The sequence below is a fragment of the Typopeltis vanoorti genome, chromosome 6 (genome assembly GCF_054136105.1).
Source record: "Typopeltis vanoorti isolate ZY-2024b chromosome 6, IOZ_Tvanoo_1.0, whole genome shotgun sequence".
Lineage (NCBI taxonomy): Eukaryota > Metazoa > Arthropoda > Arachnida > Uropygi > Thelyphonidae > Typopeltis > Typopeltis vanoorti.
In genome coordinates, this window is record NC_143554.1 from 68,950,222 (window position 1) to 68,971,267 (window position 21,046).

The 21,046-nt window shown below is 35.5% G+C and overlaps 1 protein-coding gene across 1 annotated transcript in view; it reads right to left on the reverse strand.

Annotated features, from left to right (window-relative positions):
- Positions 1-21,046, reverse strand: part of LOC150105519 (little elongation complex subunit 2-like) — a 294,381-nt gene that overhangs the window by 52,520 nt on the left and 220,815 nt on the right. The window contains exon 13 of the mRNA XM_090394868.1: positions 7,568-7,688. Coding sequence (XP_090250994.1) covers positions 7,568-7,688 — 121 coding nt within the window. The remainder of the gene's footprint in view (positions 1-7,567; positions 7,689-21,046) is intronic.

Below are 21,046 nucleotides of genomic sequence, written 5' to 3' on the forward strand. Positions count from 1 at the left end.
TATTGATAATAACAAGGCAAGTCCGTTAATATCTAAGAAAAAAGAGGTAATATGGTATGGTGACTCAATTTTAAAATTTGTGCTTGCCGAGGGAGTCACCACTTCTAGTTTCCCAGGAGCGAAAATTAAAAACTAAACCCGAAATGTAAAAGAAATGGTAGTGCTGGTAGGTATTAATAATTTAAGTGGTGACAAACACAGTATGAGAGAAGATATGAAAGGTCTGTTTGAAGAAGCGAGAAAGAAATGTGAAAGAGTAAAAATTGTAGGATTACTACCTAGATATGATAGTAATGAGTTAAGAAGGAGGGCGATGATAGCAAATGATTTCACGTGCAGGCTATGTAGAAGATATGGATGCAAGTTTTTAGATGTCTGGGGATGTGTTTGATGGCAGAAAAGATTTGTATAAGAATGATGGCCTGCACTTGAATTCATTTGGCATCAGAAGCTTGGAGAAATTACTTCTTGGTATGAGACTTAATGCAGAGAGTCAGGGAAACTAGACCATCAAGGGAGGAATGGTGAAAACGTGTGTGAAAGTTCAACTATGGTATACAAACAAGATAAAGATATGAATGCCTTTGAACATGGTTATGTATACGGTGAAGGAGTGGAAAAATATGCTTTGAGTTCAGACCTTTTAAGTATGTCTGGGGAGGGAAAAGAGAAAATTCTAGAACAAGACCAAATACATTGCATATATAAGAATAGGCTAGGTCGTAATTTATTATGTCTATACACAAATGCTAGGAGCATTAGAAACAAAGGGGTTGAGTTTGCTGCTTTATTGAATACGATGTGGCCTAAGATTGTTGGCATTAGTGAAACCTGGCTATCAGAATCAGATATAGTAAGTGGGATCGAGTGTAATGGATATACTATTTTTAGGAATGATAAAAGAGATAGGAGAGGAGGAGGAGTGCTACTAATGATATCAGATGACTTAAGTCCAGTTAGGGTAGAAATACAAGAAAACAACGAGGATAACAATGTTCCATGTAGCGATGAGTTTGAGTCTATTTGGTGTGAAGTGGAGGTTAACAGAATGAAATATATGGTGGGATGTTGCTAAAGACCTGGCAGTTCAGTTGTAGGGGACGAAGAAATGCATCACCAATTTAGTCTTATGGGTACCAAGCGAATGATCATTATGGGTGACTTTAATTTTCCAAACATTGATTGAGTAGAAGAGAAATCTCATTATCAGAAAGAACAGGAATTTATTGAATTGTTGCGAGATAACTTTCTCAAGCAGCATGTGAAAGAAGGAACTCGAGGTCAAAGAGTGTTGGATTTGCTCATAGCATCAGAAGGGATCTCTGTTAAGAATATGGCTATTTTACCACTGATTGGCGACAGTGATCATGCTGTTCTTTCTTGGGAAGTATCTACTTGTATTGAAACTCCGATTAAATCAGGTTACATGCTAATTTACAAAGCCGTAAATTATGATCAACTTAGAAGAATACTATCTTTGGTCCCATGGTATCAGTTACTGAATGGAAAAAATGTCAGTAATGCATGGGAATCTTTGAAAAAGTGCTTGAATGAGGCGGTATCTGAATGTATCTCTAGTATTCGAAGAATAAATAGGTTGGGAGTGAAATGGATGTGCAGCCTTATTAAGCTAGAGATCCACAAGAAGAAGTTGATGTGGAAAGAATATCGTGAAAATAAGAGTAAGAGGAGTTATGAAATATATAAAGCTCAGGCCAGAAAAGTACCGAGTATTGTGAGAAAAGCTAAAACAGAGTATGAAAAGAAATTGGCCATGCAAGCTAAAGGCAATCCAAAAGAATTTTATCGTTATGTCGCAAGCAAAAGAATGAATGTGGAAGAATAACTTTATTGAATGCAGATGGTACACGAGTGTCAGAAGCTAAGGAGATTGTTCAGTTAATGAGTGCTCACTTTGCTAAGTGAGCACTCATTAACTGAACCAGGTGTATGTAGTATGGTGCACAGTGCTACTGCTACGTTGGATGAAGAGTTAGAGGTTCATGAAAATGAGGTTGAAGAGCTTTTGCATAATCTGGATAAGAATTTGTCAATAGGGACAGATGGAATATCTGTCCGTTTGTTAAAGGAATGTTCAGCGGAATTGGCTAGGCCTTTCACACATTTGTATAACTTGAGTCTCAGCTCAGGAATGATACCACAGGAATGGAAGGAATGTATGTTCCTTAAATAGTTCCATTGCACAAGGGTGGTGCAAAAACTGATGTGTCTAACTACCGACCTATTAGTATCTCTGGTGTGGTAGTGAAGATTTTAGAGAAGTTGGTAAGAACTCGCATACAGAAATGGGTAGACAAGCGTTCTATACTATGCAGGGAACAGCATGGGTTTGCTAAAGGAAGGTCGTGTTTTAGCAATTTGCTCATATTTTATAACAATGTTATGGCCGAGTTGAATAAAGGGAATGGATACACTATGATAATGTTGGATTTTTCTAAGGCATTTGATAGGATACCACACGATAGGCTGTTGTGTAAACTGGAGAATATGGGACTAAAACATAATCTATTGACTTGGATCAGGGGATGGTTGACAGACAGATATCAAAAAGTGGTATACAGTGGGTGTAAATCTGCCAGATTTAAGGTAACCAGTGGTGTACCTCAGGGTTAAGTCCTTGGGCCATCATTGTTCAATCTATACAATAATGACATCAAGCAGGGTCTATCATCAGATTTGCAATTGTTTGCTGATGATGTGAAGATAGGCAGGGCAATCAGGGATGATATTTATGATTGATATTCAGAAATTACAAAATGATTTGAATAGACTGGAAATTGTTAAGTTCTGAATTTAACTGAAAATTAATTAATTTACGTTTCCTTCAGACTTAACATATCAGATGTGCTAAATTACTTGTGACTTACCAGAAACATTACTAAATTGAGGTTATTTATCCATAATTCATGTTGTAATATAAATATTGTGAATTGTCTGTGATTTAAGTTATGTTACTTTTGTGTAAATGCTTGTAAATTTGCTGGGAGAAAAGTTAATCGGATTAGGTGCAGATGGCTAGAAGCTGAACACATGAAACAAGTACGAGTGCACCAAGAACGGCAAGCACACAGCCCCCCCCACACACACATCGAAGAACACGCTAGGGGAGAGTGTGGGGCTATGTACTGGGAGACACAGGGTGACTCATGCAAGGGGAGGGGAAAAAAGCAATGACGGAGAAAGAAAGGATGGTGCGCGCTTTAAAAACGGTAGCAGTGCCTAAGATAAGGTGCTTTTTGTCGGTTTTTTCGCTTGGTTTTGGAATCTCCTTGTAGCACCTTCTCGCCCCATGTTTTGATGAGGTCATCGAGACTAAGACTGAAGGAGCATGTCGTGATGTTCATGAAAGCTTGCTGGTCAATGTTTAGCCAGCAGAAGGCAGTTTCCAATTCCCCAGGAAATAGCTGAGCCATGTTGAGCCAGCTGATGAGAAAACAACGGGCAATTACTTTCGGCAGCGGAGATGTGTCCTGTCCAGACCACCAGTGGAACACTATAGATAACATAGAATGAGCCAGGAATCAAGAAGAGAAAGTTCAGTTGTGATAAATGAGATGACCAAGAATAGTCCCCCAGTAAATGGTAATGTAAACCCTATGTTTTGTTAAATAACTGTGTTATGGGAGAAAGCTTGTAAATTTAGGAAGGACGTTAAGTTTTTTTGAGGTTATTAATTATGCTAAGAACTTTAGAGATATTTAGATTTTGAAGTAGTGATAAAATATGAAAATTTCAAGGAATTAGTGCGGAAGCACGTGGAGGTTACTTTGTGATTTGATAAGTGAATAATCCTTAGCCTTGAAGTGTATAAAAGTGCATGGCTGTTCACAGATAGAATTGCATACTTGAATTGATGTGTGTTGCATGATATGTGAAATTTAGAAGGTTTTGAATATTATATTTATTCTTTGATATTAGCGAAATTATATGTCAGTGTCTATTTATAATATGTAAATGTCTGAATTGAAATTAAATGTTCTTTTCTTTAAGTTTAACTAGTGACTTGCTTGATTTTTCATTTCTATTGCACCTTCTCATAAAATTCGAACCACAGCTGGAGATAAATTGTTAGGGAGGCTACGACTGCAAAATAAGCTTAAGTGATTTAAGATAGCGTACTAAACTGAGTTCTGGTTCCTTGATTTTGCGCTGTTCAATAATCTAGGGTTCAGGGTGGCACAGTATAATAGAAATTTTCCCTGAATCCGAAGAAGGAATCAGAACCAGTGCTCAGCATTGTCCAGTAGTAACCCCTTTGTCTTCAAAATCCATGTGCACCATTCTTAAGAGTGAATAACGGCCCTGAGTGAATCTTAAGACGGATAGAAAGATAGAGCATATTATTTAGACGAAACTAAGCTAGAGAGATTTAAGAAGAGAAATACGTAAGAGTAATTAAAGTAAAGTAATTAAATAAAGCAAATAATAAATTAAATAATATATTTAAAATAACAACATTATAACAAAATCTGGGCTAACGAAAATGGCTGTCAGTTTAATGTTAGTAAGTGTAAAGTTATGCACTTTGGCGTGATTAGAGTTCCAGCAGCATATTATATTAGTGGGGTTATGCTACACGAAACTGAAGAGGCATGGGATCTTGGTGTATTGATGGATAAGAATTTAAAGTTCAAAGGTCACATTGCAAAAGTTGCAAATACAACTCAGAGGATAATTGGTATGTTGAAGTGAACCTTGACATGTAAGGATAAAGAAGTAATTTTGCCTCTTAATAAAGCTTTGATAAGACCACATCTGGATTACTGTGCACAGATTTGGTCTCCCGGGTTCCAAGGTGGGAATAAAAGAAGCTGTGGAAAGTGTGCAAAGAAGAGTTACAAAGATTACATCCAGATTATGGGATTTAGATTATGAGGACAGATTGTGAGTATGTGGATTACAGATTTTGGTTAACAGGAGAAAGAGAGGTGATATGATAGAGGTCTATAAACTTTTGAATGGGTCTTATAACTTGATGAAATTTTTCGTTATATGGAAGGCGGGGGGAGAACATGGGGAGGGGGCATCCATGGAAGTTAAGGTTGTTCTCAATCAAGAAAGGGTTAAGAGCTAGGTTTTTCTCCCAGAGAGCAGTGAGTGAGTGGAATAATTTGCCCTTATGGGTAGTGAGTGCATCCAGTGTGAATGAATTTAAGGGTAGGTAGGATAGCTGGGTTGGGTAATTTACAGTCTCCCTCGATGAGTTCTTTACTCCCTGGAGGTCTTAGATAATAATAATAACAATTTTCTCACTTGCCTAATCAGAGGAGACGAAACATGAGTTCCTCACTTTACTCTGTAGAGTAAACAAGACTCCATGACCTGGAAACATCCACAATCTCAGGTGCACAGAAAACTGTTCCTGCTGTCCAAAAAGTCAACACAGTGTTGGTGGACTTCTTGCCAAAGGGAGGAACAATAAATGCAGAGCTTTACTATGCAACACTGAACAAACTGAAAGCCAACATTTGACACAAACGACCAGGACTCCTGATAAACAATGTGATTTTAGTGCACAACAACAATGCTATTTCACACTGTGAGTGGTTGTATTGTAATTGTTGGAATCCCCCCCCCCCCCCACAGCCTAGACTTAGTGCCTTCAGAATTCCATTTGTATGTCAATTTTGAGAAACATTTTTCCAGAAGGCATTTCACTACAGATGAGGAAGTTCATCAGGTGATGTGATGTTGGTTATTACTGGGCATGGACTTCGTTAGTACTGGTATTGATAAACTGATCTATTGTTGGGACAAGGTATATCAATAAATTTGGAGACTTTATGGAGAAGTAGTGCATGTTCACTTATTTCTTGGTGTATGATTTCAACTTCCTATTATTAAACATCCTCGAGAAAAAAAAAATACTATCTTACTTTTGGAAAACCCTCACACACACACAAGTGACCACTTTATTAGGAGCAGCATTTAATAATGAATGGGACCCCCCCCCCTTTTTGCCTTAGAAAATGGATTGTATTCTCTGTGGTATTGTGACTAAGTGTCTAAAAAACATTCATCTGAAATGTTTGTCCATGCTGTCACAATGGCATCACACAATTGTTGCAGATTGGATGGTAGCATATTACTGCTGCTGCTGAGAGCTGCTTGTTCTCCCTCATCCCAGAGATGCTCTATTGGGTTGAGGTTTGGGGATTGAGCAAGCCGCTGAAATAAAGGAAACTCGTTGTCACGTTTTCCAAACCACTTCAACCTGCTTTGTGGCATGGTGAATTGTCTCACTGGAAGTATGCAGTCAATAATGAGTAAAATGCAGTCATGAATGGGTGAGCATGATCAGCAACATTGTTAAGATAAGCTGTGGCATTCAGTGGTGTTCAACTGGTATCGATGAACATAACATGTGCCAAGAAAACATTCTCCAAACCATTACACCTCAGCCTGAACTGTTGCTACTTGGCAGGACTTGTCAGACAGCAACATTTTTCCAGTTGTCAGCTGTCCAATATTGGTGATCATGTGCCTACTGAAGCTACATCTTCCTGTTCTAAGCTGACAGCATTGCGACCTGGGATGGTCACCCCCATGTCTGACAGCGTGTGGTGAACTGTGCTCTTTGAAACAATGTTCTGACCAGCATTGTTGTACTGAGCTGTGATTTGACTGGTTGTAGCCCTCCTGTCACATTTCTGTTCACAGGACTCTCATTGTCTTGAAGTTGTCCGGTTATTAAACTACTTCTGGTACACCCTAAACACTGTTGTGCATGAAAAGTCCAGAAGAGTAGATGTTTGTGAAATAGTACACCAGCATGCCTGGCACCAACATATCACGTTCAAAGTCATGCTTTTACTCATTCTGATGCATCAAACTTGCAGTGAATGATTATAAAGGAAACTAGTACCCCGAATGTCTGGAATGAAGGCAAACCATAACAGGATAGCTTGGCATGGAGGCTTCTTTGACAGACTCATTCAAATACTCTGGAAATGTCAAAAGCAACCATGAGTTTCTCTAATCTTTCTGCTGTTTATGATGATGATTATGAAAAAGAAATTTCTTTTCATAAATGTCTACCTACACACCTATTTATCACAAAAAGAAATAAGAAAGTAAATATATACACAGGTGACTCTCACAACAGCAAACTCAGAGAGTAAAAGGAATTAATTATAGTGCACATTTTGTTATAGTGAATTTCAGGAGGAGCTATGCCTAGGACTGTTCAGAAATATTAAACTGCATATTAATGTGCTGTGCTCTCTTGCAGAAAAGAATAATGGTCCTAATTCCGATTATGATCCTGAAATTTCATTATAGTTCACCTCAGCATATGCAATGTTTGCAAATATGCAGAGACATACTGAGTGATGCAAATGGATGCTTCCTTAAGAACACACACACACACACACATTCGGCAACATACATCTAAAAATGGATTATTCTTATTAAAAATTAAAATTTATCTTGTATAACTGCTTCATTTTAAATCTTAATAATCTGAAACCTTAATTTTAAAAACACTTTCCTTAGTTTGTCTGAATGTCTGTTGTTTTCTGTAAGATAACTGAAATTTAAAATTTACCTTTTAACAAGTGGCTTCCTGGATGAGTGATAAGAGAAGCCCATTGGTGTATCAATTCACTATTCGTTGTGACCTCTGCTCCAAACTGAGACTGATATTCTAACTTTGATTGTAGTATCCACTAGAAAATTAAAAAATATTATATTTGTTAACAGCTCACTTTTTTAATAATTGCATCCAACTTTTAATAAATAAACTGGTTGATGTAAAATTTATAAACAATACAGATTCACTTCACTACAACCATAATTGTTCAAATTTAGCTAAACTCTCAAATGCATAATCTATTAGCAAATCACAGTGAATTTAGGTTCAATCAAACTACAACAACTCCTTTTAATCACAAGTTGTAAACCTATAGCACATTTTAGCTTTATGGCTTACACAATCTGGAAATCTTGTTCTATATTTTGACTATTAACTCTTATTTTTACTCTAAACTTTAAATTTTTAGAAGAGAATTTTCTCTTCAATTCTCTAATAAGCAGGGTAGTGGTCTCATACACAGCAATGAAAGTTATCTACCAAAAAACATTTACAAACATGCATGCACTGGGATTTGAATCTACAACCTGTTCCGAGAATGGATATACTATCCATTCTGTCAACTAGGCCAGCAATGCAATTTTTGAATTATTTATTACTTTGCACTTCTTTAGCAATAAATTACTTTTTTTTCCATTATAGCCATAAGTGATAATGGAGAATTCTAATTTCACCTTCTAATATAATTAGATACAGTAAGTAAAAGCATCAGAATATATTTGTTTTGAAAAAAAGTCTGCATATTATTATAATTATTACATGACATTTCTATGGAGTCCCACGTATCATTGTGGGATACCACTCCACACTAAACCACCACTATCGCATTACAGACTGCACATTATTTTGTCTGTTAATTGTAGGGGTGCTTAAGGGGCAAAGCTGTATAACTGAGAGGAGAACCGACCGGGGCTTCTGATCTAATGTCCAGTCCTCACCTTCTCATGGTGCACCCTGTTAGGTATCTACTAATTGGATACTGAACAAATGAGGATGGGCTGTAAATTTGGGATTTAGCTGACCAAATTGTATTCTTATTGGCTTAAACCAAAATACAGAATGATGGTACAACATGACAGAATTTTATGCCAGCTGGAGCATCGCCCAGTTAAACAAGGCAGCCGTTGTTTTCGCCAGGGAACAGGGCAAACAGTGAAAAAAAGTCTGTAATTGTTAACTACTGGAACAAATCTGAAAACACACCCAAACATAACGTCAGCAGAGTTAAAGATCGGTACTATTAATATAGGATGCCTGATGACAAAGAAATGGAGCTAGCTGAGGAATTAGATAAGTACCAGCTCAACATAACAAGACAAAGACAATGAAAATAGACAGAAGCATTGAAAATGTCAACTGTGTTGTGAATGGAAAACCTGTGAAACAAGTAAAATATTTCAGCTACTTAGGCACAATTTTTAGTGAAGATGGTATATTAAATATGGAAATAGACAACATAATCAACAAAGCTGGTATGGTAGGAAGTCAATTGAATAAACTGGAATAACAGAGAAATTAGTTGGAACACTAAATTAGCTGTATACAAGACAGTGTTCAAACCAGTTTTAACTTATGGATCTGAGAGCTGGGTCAGAAATAAAACACTTGACCAAAGACTAGATACTGCAGATATGAGAGTCCTGAGAAAGATTAGGGGCAAGAACCGATGGCATCAATTGCAATATCATATTAAAAATGAGGATATTAGGGAAGAACTTGACATTGTCAGCATCCAGGAATGCATTAGCAGAGCTAATCTCAGGTGGTGTGGTCCCTTAAAAAGAATGGGAGAGGAAAGATTAGCAAAACAAGTGTTCTCTGCCAGGTTGGCAGGAAAACGACCCAGAGGAAGACCAAGATATAGGTGGATTGATACAGTAAAAAGTGCCTTAGATGATAGGAATACGAGATCTGATAATGTTGGAGTCTTGACAAGTAACAAACTGATTTGGAGGAAAATTGTAGTTAGTAATGATGTAAGTTTTTTATGTAGTACTATCATATCCTGTACACCCCTTCAGGGTACATGTCAGGAATTTGATGATGATAATGATTATAATATAATTAGATACAGTAAGTAAAAGCATCAGAATATATTTGTTTTGAAAAAAAATCTGCATATTATTATAATTATTACATGACGTTTCCATGGAGTCCCAAGAATCATTGTGGGAGGCCACTCCACACTAAACCACCACCACCGCATTACAGACTGCACATTATTTTGTCTGTTAATTGTAGGGGTTCTTCAGTCAGTTTGCTCATTTAAAATATTTATGGAAATTAATATGAAAGTATGGTCATTAAAAGAGAGTGATTATAGATCAAGAGCAGCAGTTTTGACTAAACTGTATTAACTATTGATGATCTGATATGGTAACAACTTCTTCTCCTTCTTTTTCATCCTGGATTGGTCTACTGCTAGAAGGTCTCCCCCAATTTTCTCCATTTAATTCTAATTTTTTTATCTTGTCTCGTCAATTGCATTCCAGCAATCCTAACACTTTCATCTTGCCATCTATTCCTTGGTCTTCCCCTTAGTCTACTGCCATCCATAGATCTCCATTTTGCCAATAATTTAGGCCATCTTGCAATGTGGACACATCATGAAAAAAAAGAAGAAGAAAAGTCTTTTGATTACATTATTAGTGATATCTTCACACCAGTTCGGGATACCAGTGTATACAGGAATATGAAAATAGAAAAGTGACAGTTTCATGCAGGATAAAAAATGCCAAAATATATATATATAAGAAGTTTTAAAAAGAATTAAAGATGAGTTCCAGTTACATGTGAATTGTAGATTCAACAATACAAATATTATTCAAGAAAAAAATCAAAGAGTTTAAAAAACAAGAACCAAACCTTTGGGTGTCAGTGGCAAACTGAAAAAACGCTGAGTGATTCAATCAGGGAAGTATGTGGGGAAGTTGCTTGAAAGGATAGAAAAATCAGAATTATATGGTAAAAAAAAAGATCTTAAAGGGGTAATTGTGAAAAGAAGAAAACATATCGAAAGTTCCTAGCAAGTAAGCTGGTAGATTCTCTAATAAAGTACAGGAAGAAAAAAAAAACCTAAGAAAGCTATATGTAAAAGTAACTTAACAAAAAGTCAAGGGAAGACTGGTAACAAATGTCATGAAGGTGGCAACATATTCTGGAGACTGCTGAAGAAGCTATGAAATGGAATAAAGACTACTATGAATGCAATCAGAGATGATAAAGGTGATATTAAATTGTAGAGAAAGATATTCTGGATCTCCAGAAATTACTCTGAAAGAATGCTAAATGAAACACAATGTGACAGAACAGTGGTAGAAAACATTCAAGTGGAATGCAACCAGGAGTACATATCAATACTTGAGATAGAAAAGGCCATTAGAAACCTAAACTGTGAAAAGGCAGCCAGAGTATATGATATTTGGCTGGAGTAGAGCTCCCATAATTTCCATTTAAAAAAAAAAAAAGGGAAATTGAAACTGAATATGAGAATCACAGAGAAATTTCCTTACTGAGTGATCCAGAAGAATTTATGTAAGCATACTCAAGAAGAAGCTAAATTCTGGAAGGGAAACTTGGAGAAGAACAGCATTCATGCCACATAGAGGTTGTCAAAATCAGATTTTCACTTTAAGACAAAAAGTTTAGAAATTATAGGAATGTGCTTATGATCTGCATTTGAGTTTGGCAGATCTGGAAATGATATATGACAAAGTACAAAGAGAAAATCTTTTCAAAACACTACAATTATATGGGGCAAATGGAACATTAAACAAAGCAATACGTAGTTTATATTTCAAATTTAAGTCAGCAGTTAAAATTGAAGAAAGTGTAGGAAGGTGGTTGGATGTAAAAGCAGCTGTAAGACAAAGATGCATTATATATCCACTATTATTCATCATATATATGAAAAACATTATGAAAGAAAATGGCATTACACCTGATATCAGAATTGGAGATATCAAATTTATCAACTACATTCTCATTGGAGAACTTATAAAACAAGTAAATATTTCAGCTTAATCAGACACAGGTTTTAGTGAAGATGGAAATTAAACATGAAAACAGACAACAGAATAAGCAAAGCTGATATGGTGAGGAGCCAGATGAACAAATTTATATGCAATAAGAGAGAGAAACTGGCCAAAACACTAAGCTAGCAGAGTACAAGACAATGATCAATCAATTTTAACTTACGGATCTGCCAGCTGGGTTAGAAATATAACACTTGATCAAAGACTAAAGATCACACATATGAAAGTTCTGAGAAACTGCTAGCATTCAGATGTATGAGTAGGTAGAGCTAATTTTATGTGTTATAGTCACTTAAACAGAATTAGAAGAAGAAGAAGAGAGAGTAGCAAAACATATGTTTGATGCTAGAATGACAGGAAAAGACTCACAGGAAGACAAGGATCTCAGGTGGATTCATGTAGTCAGAAGTGCCCAAAAAGACTGAAATATAACATATGACAGTATTGTAGTGCTGACAAGTGATAAACTAATTTGGAGGAAAACTGACGACAGATTATTATAATGTAATGGCATGAGATGTACTGTTATAATGTCCTGTACATATCAAGAAACTGATGATGTGCTCATGAAGAGTGTACTCACCAAAAACTATCGTTATTCTCAAATTTCATTTACTTAAAAAAATAAATAAATAAATAAAAAATCATATAGAGTTTTCCAACAGCAGAGTCATTTTTAACAAAATTTATATAGTCATATCTCTTAATGTTTAAAGATCAAATTTCAATTTAAATATGTGAATTGATATGGATATGCTGAATTCTTTCTCTATATGTTTTCAAATGAAATCTTAGTTTGAGGGGGAAAAAATTGTTGAAATAGGAAAATCAATTTCTTATGTTACAGAATAAATATATATGTATGTGTACAAAGAACAGGTGCGTGCGTGTGTGCGTGAGAGTGAGTGAGTGAGACTAAAACCTTCATAACTATAAAACATCAACTCTCTGTAGTACTTCAGAAATGCTAGTTATCCTCTTCCCTCCCCACAACCTAGAATTATACCCAACTTGAATTTTTGAAAGAGACATAGGCATGCTTAACTCCCTACTGTAGCATAAGTGCACCTACTAAAACTTTTCTTAAATTGTTTTTTCTAAGAAAAAGTTTTTAACAAATAATTATGCAGTTTTTAAGTTTCTCAATAATGAAACTGTTTTTTCTATTTTGAGAGCTTGTGCCCCCAGATCAGAAATATAATTAGTAGTACCTATTAACATGTTTCATTATCAAACTCAAATAATGTTATTATATGTAGAAAGTATTTTTAACTTGGGTATAGTTATGTTAAAGATACCAAGCAATTTTAAACCTTCAAACATCATACATCCCCTTCTTGGAGATGTGTTTTGGCATTAAGGGTAAATATTAAGATTAGTGATCTGGCAAAGAAATTGAGCTAGCTGAGGAATTAGATAAGTACCAGATCGACATAATAGGGGTGACTGAAACAAAAAAGACCAAAACTGGTGAGATCTTTCTGAGCAATAAATACAAAATGTTATATTCAGGCAATAACAATCAAGGAAAAGAAGGAGTAGCCATAGTATTCAACACAAAATACGAGGCTAATCTTCTTGAATGGCAGTCAGTCTCAAGTAGAGTAATGTGGGCAAATATGAGAATGGGGAACTGGACAATGAGACTTATTTGTGCCTATGGTCCCACAGAAGGTTCTACTAAGGTAGAAGTGGAGGAATTTTTTGAGGCTTTAGAAAAAGCAACTGACACAATGAAAAGGAAAAGTTGGTCCTTGTTGGGGATCTAAATAGTAGAGTAGGAAATGATTGTGAGACATACAAAAATATTTTGGGAAAATTTGGAGAAAAGAGCAAAGCTAATAATAATGGCAAATATCTGTTGGATTTCTGCTCAGGACATGGACTGGTTATTACTAACACCATGTTCCAACATAAAAATGTGCACAAATTCACATGGAGAGAAGAGGCTAGGAATAAGAAAAGTCTCATTGACTATGTTATTGTTGATAGTGATGTTTTCTCCCTGGTGCAGGACACCAGAGTGTACAGAGGATTTGAAATTGGAAGTGATCACTATTTAGTCTTGAGCAGGATAAAATTGAATTTCATATTGAAAAGAATAACATGTAAGAAAGTTTTAAAGCGAATAAAAGTTGAGCAGCTCTCAGATGTGAACTGTAGACTAAAATACAGAAATATTATTGAAAAGAAAATGAAAGAGTTTGAGAACAGGAATCAAACCTTGGAGATTCAGTGGCAAACTCTGAAGGAAACATTGATTGATTCTGCCAGAGAGGCATGTGGTGAGGTTGTGTGCAAAGATAAAAAAAGCAGAACTCCCTGGTGGACACAGGAAGTTAAAGAGGCAGTGAAGGAAAAGAAGAAAGCATATCAAAAGTTCCTGGCAAATAAGTCAGCTTTTACTCTTACAGAATACAGAGACAAATGTAAGAAAGCTAAACAGTGTGTAAAACTAGCTAAACAAAAGTCATGGGAGGACTTTGGCAAGAATATAGAAAATAAATATCAAGAAGGTGGCAAAATATTCTGGAGGTTGATGAAGAAGCTTAGGAATGGAGGAAAGAGTGCTGTAAAAGGAATTAGAGATGATAAAGGTGAAATGAAAACAGGAGAAAAAGATATCCTTGAAGTATGGAGTAATTACTTTGAAAAACTGCTAAATGAAACAAGCAGTGATGACAGCACAGTGATAAAAAACACTGACCAGGCATGCAGTCAGGAATACATATCCATACTTGAAGTAGAAAAAGCCATCAAAGGCTTGAAATGTGGAAAGGCAGCAGGAGTAGATGATATTCGACCAGAAATGCTAAAGTATGGTGGTATAAGGGTCTTACAGTGGCTGCACTGCATAGTTCAGAAAGCCTGGACAGAGGGACGAATTCCCGATGATTGGAGTAGAGCTCTCATAGTACCCATATATAAAAAGGGAAATAAAACTGAATGTGAGAATTACAGAGGTATTTCCCTACTGAGTGTTCCTGGCAAGATCTATGCAAGTATACTTGAGAAACGGTTGAGAAGAATTGTGGAAGAAAAGCTTGGTGAAGAACAAGCGGGATTCAGGCCAAATAGAGGCTGTCAGGATCAGATCTTCACTTTACGACAAATAGTCGAGAAAGCATGGGAATATAACAAAGATCTATATTTAAGTTTTGTCGATTTTGAAAAGGCATATGACAAGGTGCCAAGAGAGAAGCTATTCAATACGCTGCAGTTATATGGTGTCAATGGGGCATTATATCAAGCAATACTTAGTCTTTATTTGAGTTGTGAGTCAGCAGTTAGAATTGAAGGAAGTACAGGAAGATGGTTTAATGTTAAATCTGGTGTGAGACAAGGATGTACATTATCCCCTCTGTTATTCATTATCTATATGGATCACATTATGAAGGAATGTGGTATTAAACCTGATATCAAAATTGGAGATATTAATGTCAGCTCTTTGCTTTATGCGGATGATGTTATACTTCTAAATAAATCCGCTACAAGTCTGCAAGATTCTCTGACTAAATTGAATAGCTGTTGTAATAGATATGGTATGAAGGTCAACAATAAAAAGACAAAGACAATGAAAATAGGCAGAATCATTGAAAATGTCAACTGTGTTGTGAATGGAGAACCTGTGGAACAAGTAAAACATTTCAGCTACTTAGGCACAATTTTTACTGAAGATGGTAAACTAAATATAGAAATAGACAACAGAATCAGCAAAGCTGGTATCGTGGGAAGTCAATTGAATAAATTCATATGGAATAAGAAAGAAATTAGTCGGAACACTAAATTAGCTGTATACAAGACTGTGTTCAAACCAATTTTAACTTATGGATCTGAGAGCTGGGTCAGAAGTAAAACACTTGACCAAAGACTAGAGACCGCAGATATGAGAGTCCTGAGAAAGATTAGAGGCGTGAACAGATGGCATCAATGGCAATATCATATTAAAAATGAGGATATTAGGAAAGAACTTGACATTTTCAGCATCCAGGAATGCGTTAGCAGAGCTAATCTCAGATGGTATGGTCACTTAAATAGAATGGGAGAGGAAAGATTAGCAAAACAAGTGTTCTCTGCCAGGTTGGCAGGAAAACGACGCAGAGGAAGACCAAGATATAGGTGGATTGATACGGTTCAAAGTGCCTTAGACAATAGAAATATAAGATCTGATAATGTTGGAGTCTTGACAAGTAACAGACTGATTTGGAGGAAAATTGTAGATAGGAAGTTAGTAATGATGTAATTTTTTCATGTAGTACTGTCATATCCTGTACACCCCTTGAGGGTACATGGCAGGAATTTGATGATGATGATGATGTGATCAGAGCTTGCTCCACCTCTACCACGAGTTGCCTTGGTCTTGCACTACCTGTGGGATCAGCTAGTCTTGCATATATTGCAGGTGCAAACTTGACATTTTGTCTGTTTGCTTACTTGGAAAAAATGGAGTAAAACCAGGTTTAAAATTGCTTGGTATCTTTAACAATGTTATTATATTCAAAAACAGGTACATGTTTGTGTAAATAAAAGTGCAGAAAACTCAGTTTATACTTCTTTGCTACCCTAAACAGCTAAATGCCAAGCCTGGTGGAAATGGGAAATAGTGGTGAAATAATCAAATTACAAATAGTGTTTACTAAACTAAAGAGCCAAAAGGCTTCATTTTGGCAATGCAAAATTATATAAATTAAGTGGATATTAAATCCAACATCATTTCAAAGCCAAATAAAGAAACTATAAAAGTTTTGTGCGAAAATTGACCAGAGAGCTTGTGGGAATACACAAACTCTCTGGTCAATACTACGAGTTGCCCTAGCCGAACTTATAGGAAATGACGAACGCTCAAAGAGCCCATGTATATGCCTCCTATTGGTTCATTTTATAAGGTTTCACTAATATGAGAGCTGTTTCAAACTCATTGGTTTTTCTCAGAGACTAGGTAGAAACCTAAGAGAGCAAAAACTCTCAGTACTAAGAAACTTGAAGCGTCAGAGAGGTGTATTGTCCTTAAGCGAACTCTCGGTCGGTGCATAAAGTATTTACTAAAATAAAGAGCCAAAAGGCTTCATTTTGGCAATGCAAAATTATATAAATTTTGTCAGACTAGTGAAACCTTATAAAATGAACCAGTAGGAGGCAAATACACGGGTGCTTTGAGCGTTCGTCACTTCCTATAAGGTTCGGCTAGGGCAACTCGTAGTATAGCAGTGGTGTATTCCTGCTAGCTCTCTGGTCAATTTTAGCACGCTTTTATAGTTTCTGTATTCGGCTTTGAAATGATGTTGGATTTAATATCCACTTAATTTATACAAATAGTGTGGTTTCAAAAGTATCTGTTTTAACAAACATACCAGTATTATTATTATTATTTTATTGTTCTTTTCTGAAATGGTAATATGAAAATGAAACAATAGTCTGGATATAGAAACATGTAATACACTTTGTGAAAAAAATTCAAATTTAAGCAATTCAATGAAATGCTTCAGTTACATCTGTATAAAATATGTTCCACAGATTTTCAATATGTTTCAATATATTTTACAAAAAAATAAAAAATAAAATAAAATAAATACAAAAATAAAAAAAAATTTGACATTCTTCTAGAAATATTAATGTTATTATGGGCTACTCCAGGGAGTCCTTAGACCAGGGGTGGCCAACCTATGGCGCATTGCATGATTAGAAGTGGCACACTGAACCCCGGAAAAAAATTTTAAAAAATGTTGTATATGATTTATATATATATATATATATATATAAACACACAATTAACCTACCACTGAATTCTAGAGTGTGCACTTATTATACTTGTTTGATCTTGAAGCAACAGGCACCGGCAAATGCTGACATGCGTCACTAGTTACTCAATCAGTTTACAGCTGACTCTCGTCATAACGTTCAATGAACTTCTGATTTGATGTGAGTGAACAATTCTGCGTTTTCGAACTTATATGTTTTTATTAACAGTTCTTTAAGTTTAAGATAAGATTTCTGTTTTCATGAGGGCTTAATATAGTTGTATAAATTTAAAAATAATTTTTTTCATTTTGAACGCATATGTCAAGTTCTTGCCCGCTCCCTTAATTTGCTGATACTGAAACCTGCAATTATTCGGTGTATTTATATGTGTGTGTTTTTATATTTTTTTTTAATACAATATCTTTCCTTTTTATTTACGTATAGTAGATTTATTCCTAAAAATTTAACTGATCATCAGCAAAGCTTTTGTAATGAGGATGCTTGGGTTGTGTATGATTGCCAGCTGATCAACTGTTTTATGACAGGAAGCGATCTCGTATTTCATTGGACATAATATATTACAAGAGAGAGAGACGAAAACACTCTATGAAAAAATATATATATAATATTTTTAAACTTATAGAACTGCATTAGGCCTTCATGAAAACAGGAATCTTATCTTAAACTTGTAGAACTGTTTTTGAATGTTCATAATGTTTAAAACCATAAAATAATTTAAATAAATTATTTAATAATAAGCTTTACTTTTTGAAATAATTTTTTTTACAGTCAGTTACCCATTACTTTGCAAAAGAAAATGAGCAGAAGAAAAGCAGAAGGTGATAGCAAACGCCAGTTTAATGAACTGTGGGAAAATTAGTTCTTATTTAAGCACTCTCTCAGATAATAGAAGACATGATCTTAACAGACACTATAGAAAACATCAAGCTGAATTAGAAGAAAAACTGAAGTTAGTTCCTGGGTCTGAGTTGCGGAAAGAATAGGTGGTTAAGAAAAAGGAAGAAATAAAAAAAGAGACAAAATATATTTGTGAAACGAAGTTGTGAAAGTGTGGCAATGCTGGAGGCATCTTATGAAATTGCCTTTATGTTGGCTAAAAAACACAAGCCTTTCTCTGATGGAGAGGAAGTTGTTAAGCCCTGTCTTGAAAAATTTGCAAAATGTCTTGGTGATAAGAATGTTGTAAGAAAAGTAAACCAAATTGCTCTGTCCAAGCAAACAATTACAAGATGCATTGAAGAACTTTCCCATGATGCTACTGAGCAATTAAAAGACCATGTTCATGCTTGTGCTTTCTTTTCTTTAGCCTTGGACGAATCTGCTGACATATGTGATGTAGCCCAATTAAGCATTTTTATAAGAGGAATTGATGATAATTTTAACATCTTTGAAGAACTTATCGGTCTTGAGTCACTTCATGGAAAAACCAGAGGGGTCAGACATATTTGACAAAGTAGTTAGGTCTAGAAAATCAACAACTAGATTCTAGTAAGCTCATCAGTGTGTGCACTGATAGAACACCGTCAATGATAGGTAGAGTTTCTGGGACTGTTAACTTTACTTGAAAGGTTTTTAGGTCATTCTCTACTAAAGTATCACTGTATTATACATGAAGAATCTCTGTGTGGAAAAACTCTAAATTTGAGGCATGTTATGATACCAGATGTAAAGCGTGTGAATAAAATTAGAGCAAGAGGGTTAAACAGAAGAGAATTCAGAGAATATTGTGAACTGCTAGATATGGAATATGGTGATCTCATCCTTCATTGTGAGGTGCGCTGGCTTTCTAAAGGACAAGTTCTCAGTAGATTTTGGAAGATGAAAGAAAGTGTTCATAATTTTCTGGAAGAGAAGGATGAGCTGCATGAGGAAAAAGCCCTGTTGTGTGATGAGAAATGGCTATTTGATTTAGCATTTTTAGTTGATGTTACCAGCCACCTCAATTATCTAAGCAGGGGAAGAACAAATTGCTTCCTAGCTTAGTAAATGACATCAGTGCATTCAAAATGAAATTAAAACTGCTCATCTCCCAGTTAGAAAATGGGGATTTAAGTCAATTTCCACATTTTAAAGAACATAGTGAATCTGTTGAAAATAATGGCAACTTTACAGAATATACTGAGAAACTCAGATTATTACAAGAGTCCTTTAACATTCGTTTTAGCGACTTTGCAGAAGAAGGAGGCTGCATACTTGCATTTATAAATCCCTTTTCACTTACTGAACAAAAAATCTTGACGATGCCTAGTAACATACAAATGGAACTTATTGATCTCAGAACCAATTCTTTATTGAAAATGAAATTTAATGAACTTCTATCACTTCCAGATGCTTCTGATATAATTAATTTCTGGCGATATTGTTGCCCTGTGAACATTTTCCAGAACTGAGAAAATTTGCTCAGAGTTATATCTGTCATTTTGGAACTACATACAGATGCGAACAAGCATTTTCATAAATGAAAATGATTAAGAACAAACTACAGTCGTGATTGATTGATTCAAATTTGAAAAACTATTTGATGCTTTCTGTAACTGATTTAACTCCAAACATTACAAGCTTAGCAAAAGCAAAGCAATTTCAAAAGTCAATAAAATAATTAATGTTTATCTTGTCTTTGATATAGAATATGAAATCCTTTACATGAAATCCTTTTATTTAAAACTACTAAAAGTGTCTATATTACTATATATATAATAAATCATTTTATGCATAACTGTTAAATATATCCATATTACCATATTTTAAAAGCACTGGTATAAGTTTGTATGGCGCATCTTAACTAAAAAATGAAAAAATTGACGCATGAACTATAAAAGGTTGGCTACCCCTGCCTTAGACTCACCAAGAAAGGTCTTAAACATCATGTAAAGCACTATTCAACATTTGCACAGTATTCATCATACTTTGCATTGAACTCATTCAGTCATGGCACCCACAACAGACTCTGGCAACCAATTTTCTACTCATCTGGCTCTCCAAGCAACAAACCTAGTCCTAACACCCTTGATAACTACATTCTTACTCACTTTCCAAGGATGATCCCTAGTTCTCCCAATGCTAGACCTGTTCTGAAAAATTGAAATTAATCTTTAAATTAAAGATGCCAAGAAATTATATTCTTGGATTAATCCTTTACCCAAGTGTAAGCAAACAAAGTTTGCATGTGAAGTAACTTCATGACTGGGCAACTCGTATATAGAGGCTAATGACTTCACATCACTTGCCTTAGTATCCCATAATGCAAAGCACATATCCTTTGGAACATGTATAATTATTATTATTAATAATAATATTATTATCCCAAGACCACACAGAGTCAAAGACACATCTAGGCGGTCCTTTTATCATACACACAGCTCATCATACTGCACCTTAAACACACTCAAATTCTCTGCATACTCCACACTCTCAGGCAAGGCATTCCAATCACTTACAACTCTGCATGCAAAAAACCTGCTTCTTACACCCTCCTTATACCGCTTCCAGGGATGACCTCTGGCTCACTCCTGATCTCCCACCATTTTCTGTAAAACCTCACCAACATTGATCCTATAACAACCCCTTAGTAACTTTAGGGTACCTATCATATCATCCCCTCTTCCTCCAATCCACTAGACTCTGTAAATTGCATCTTCTC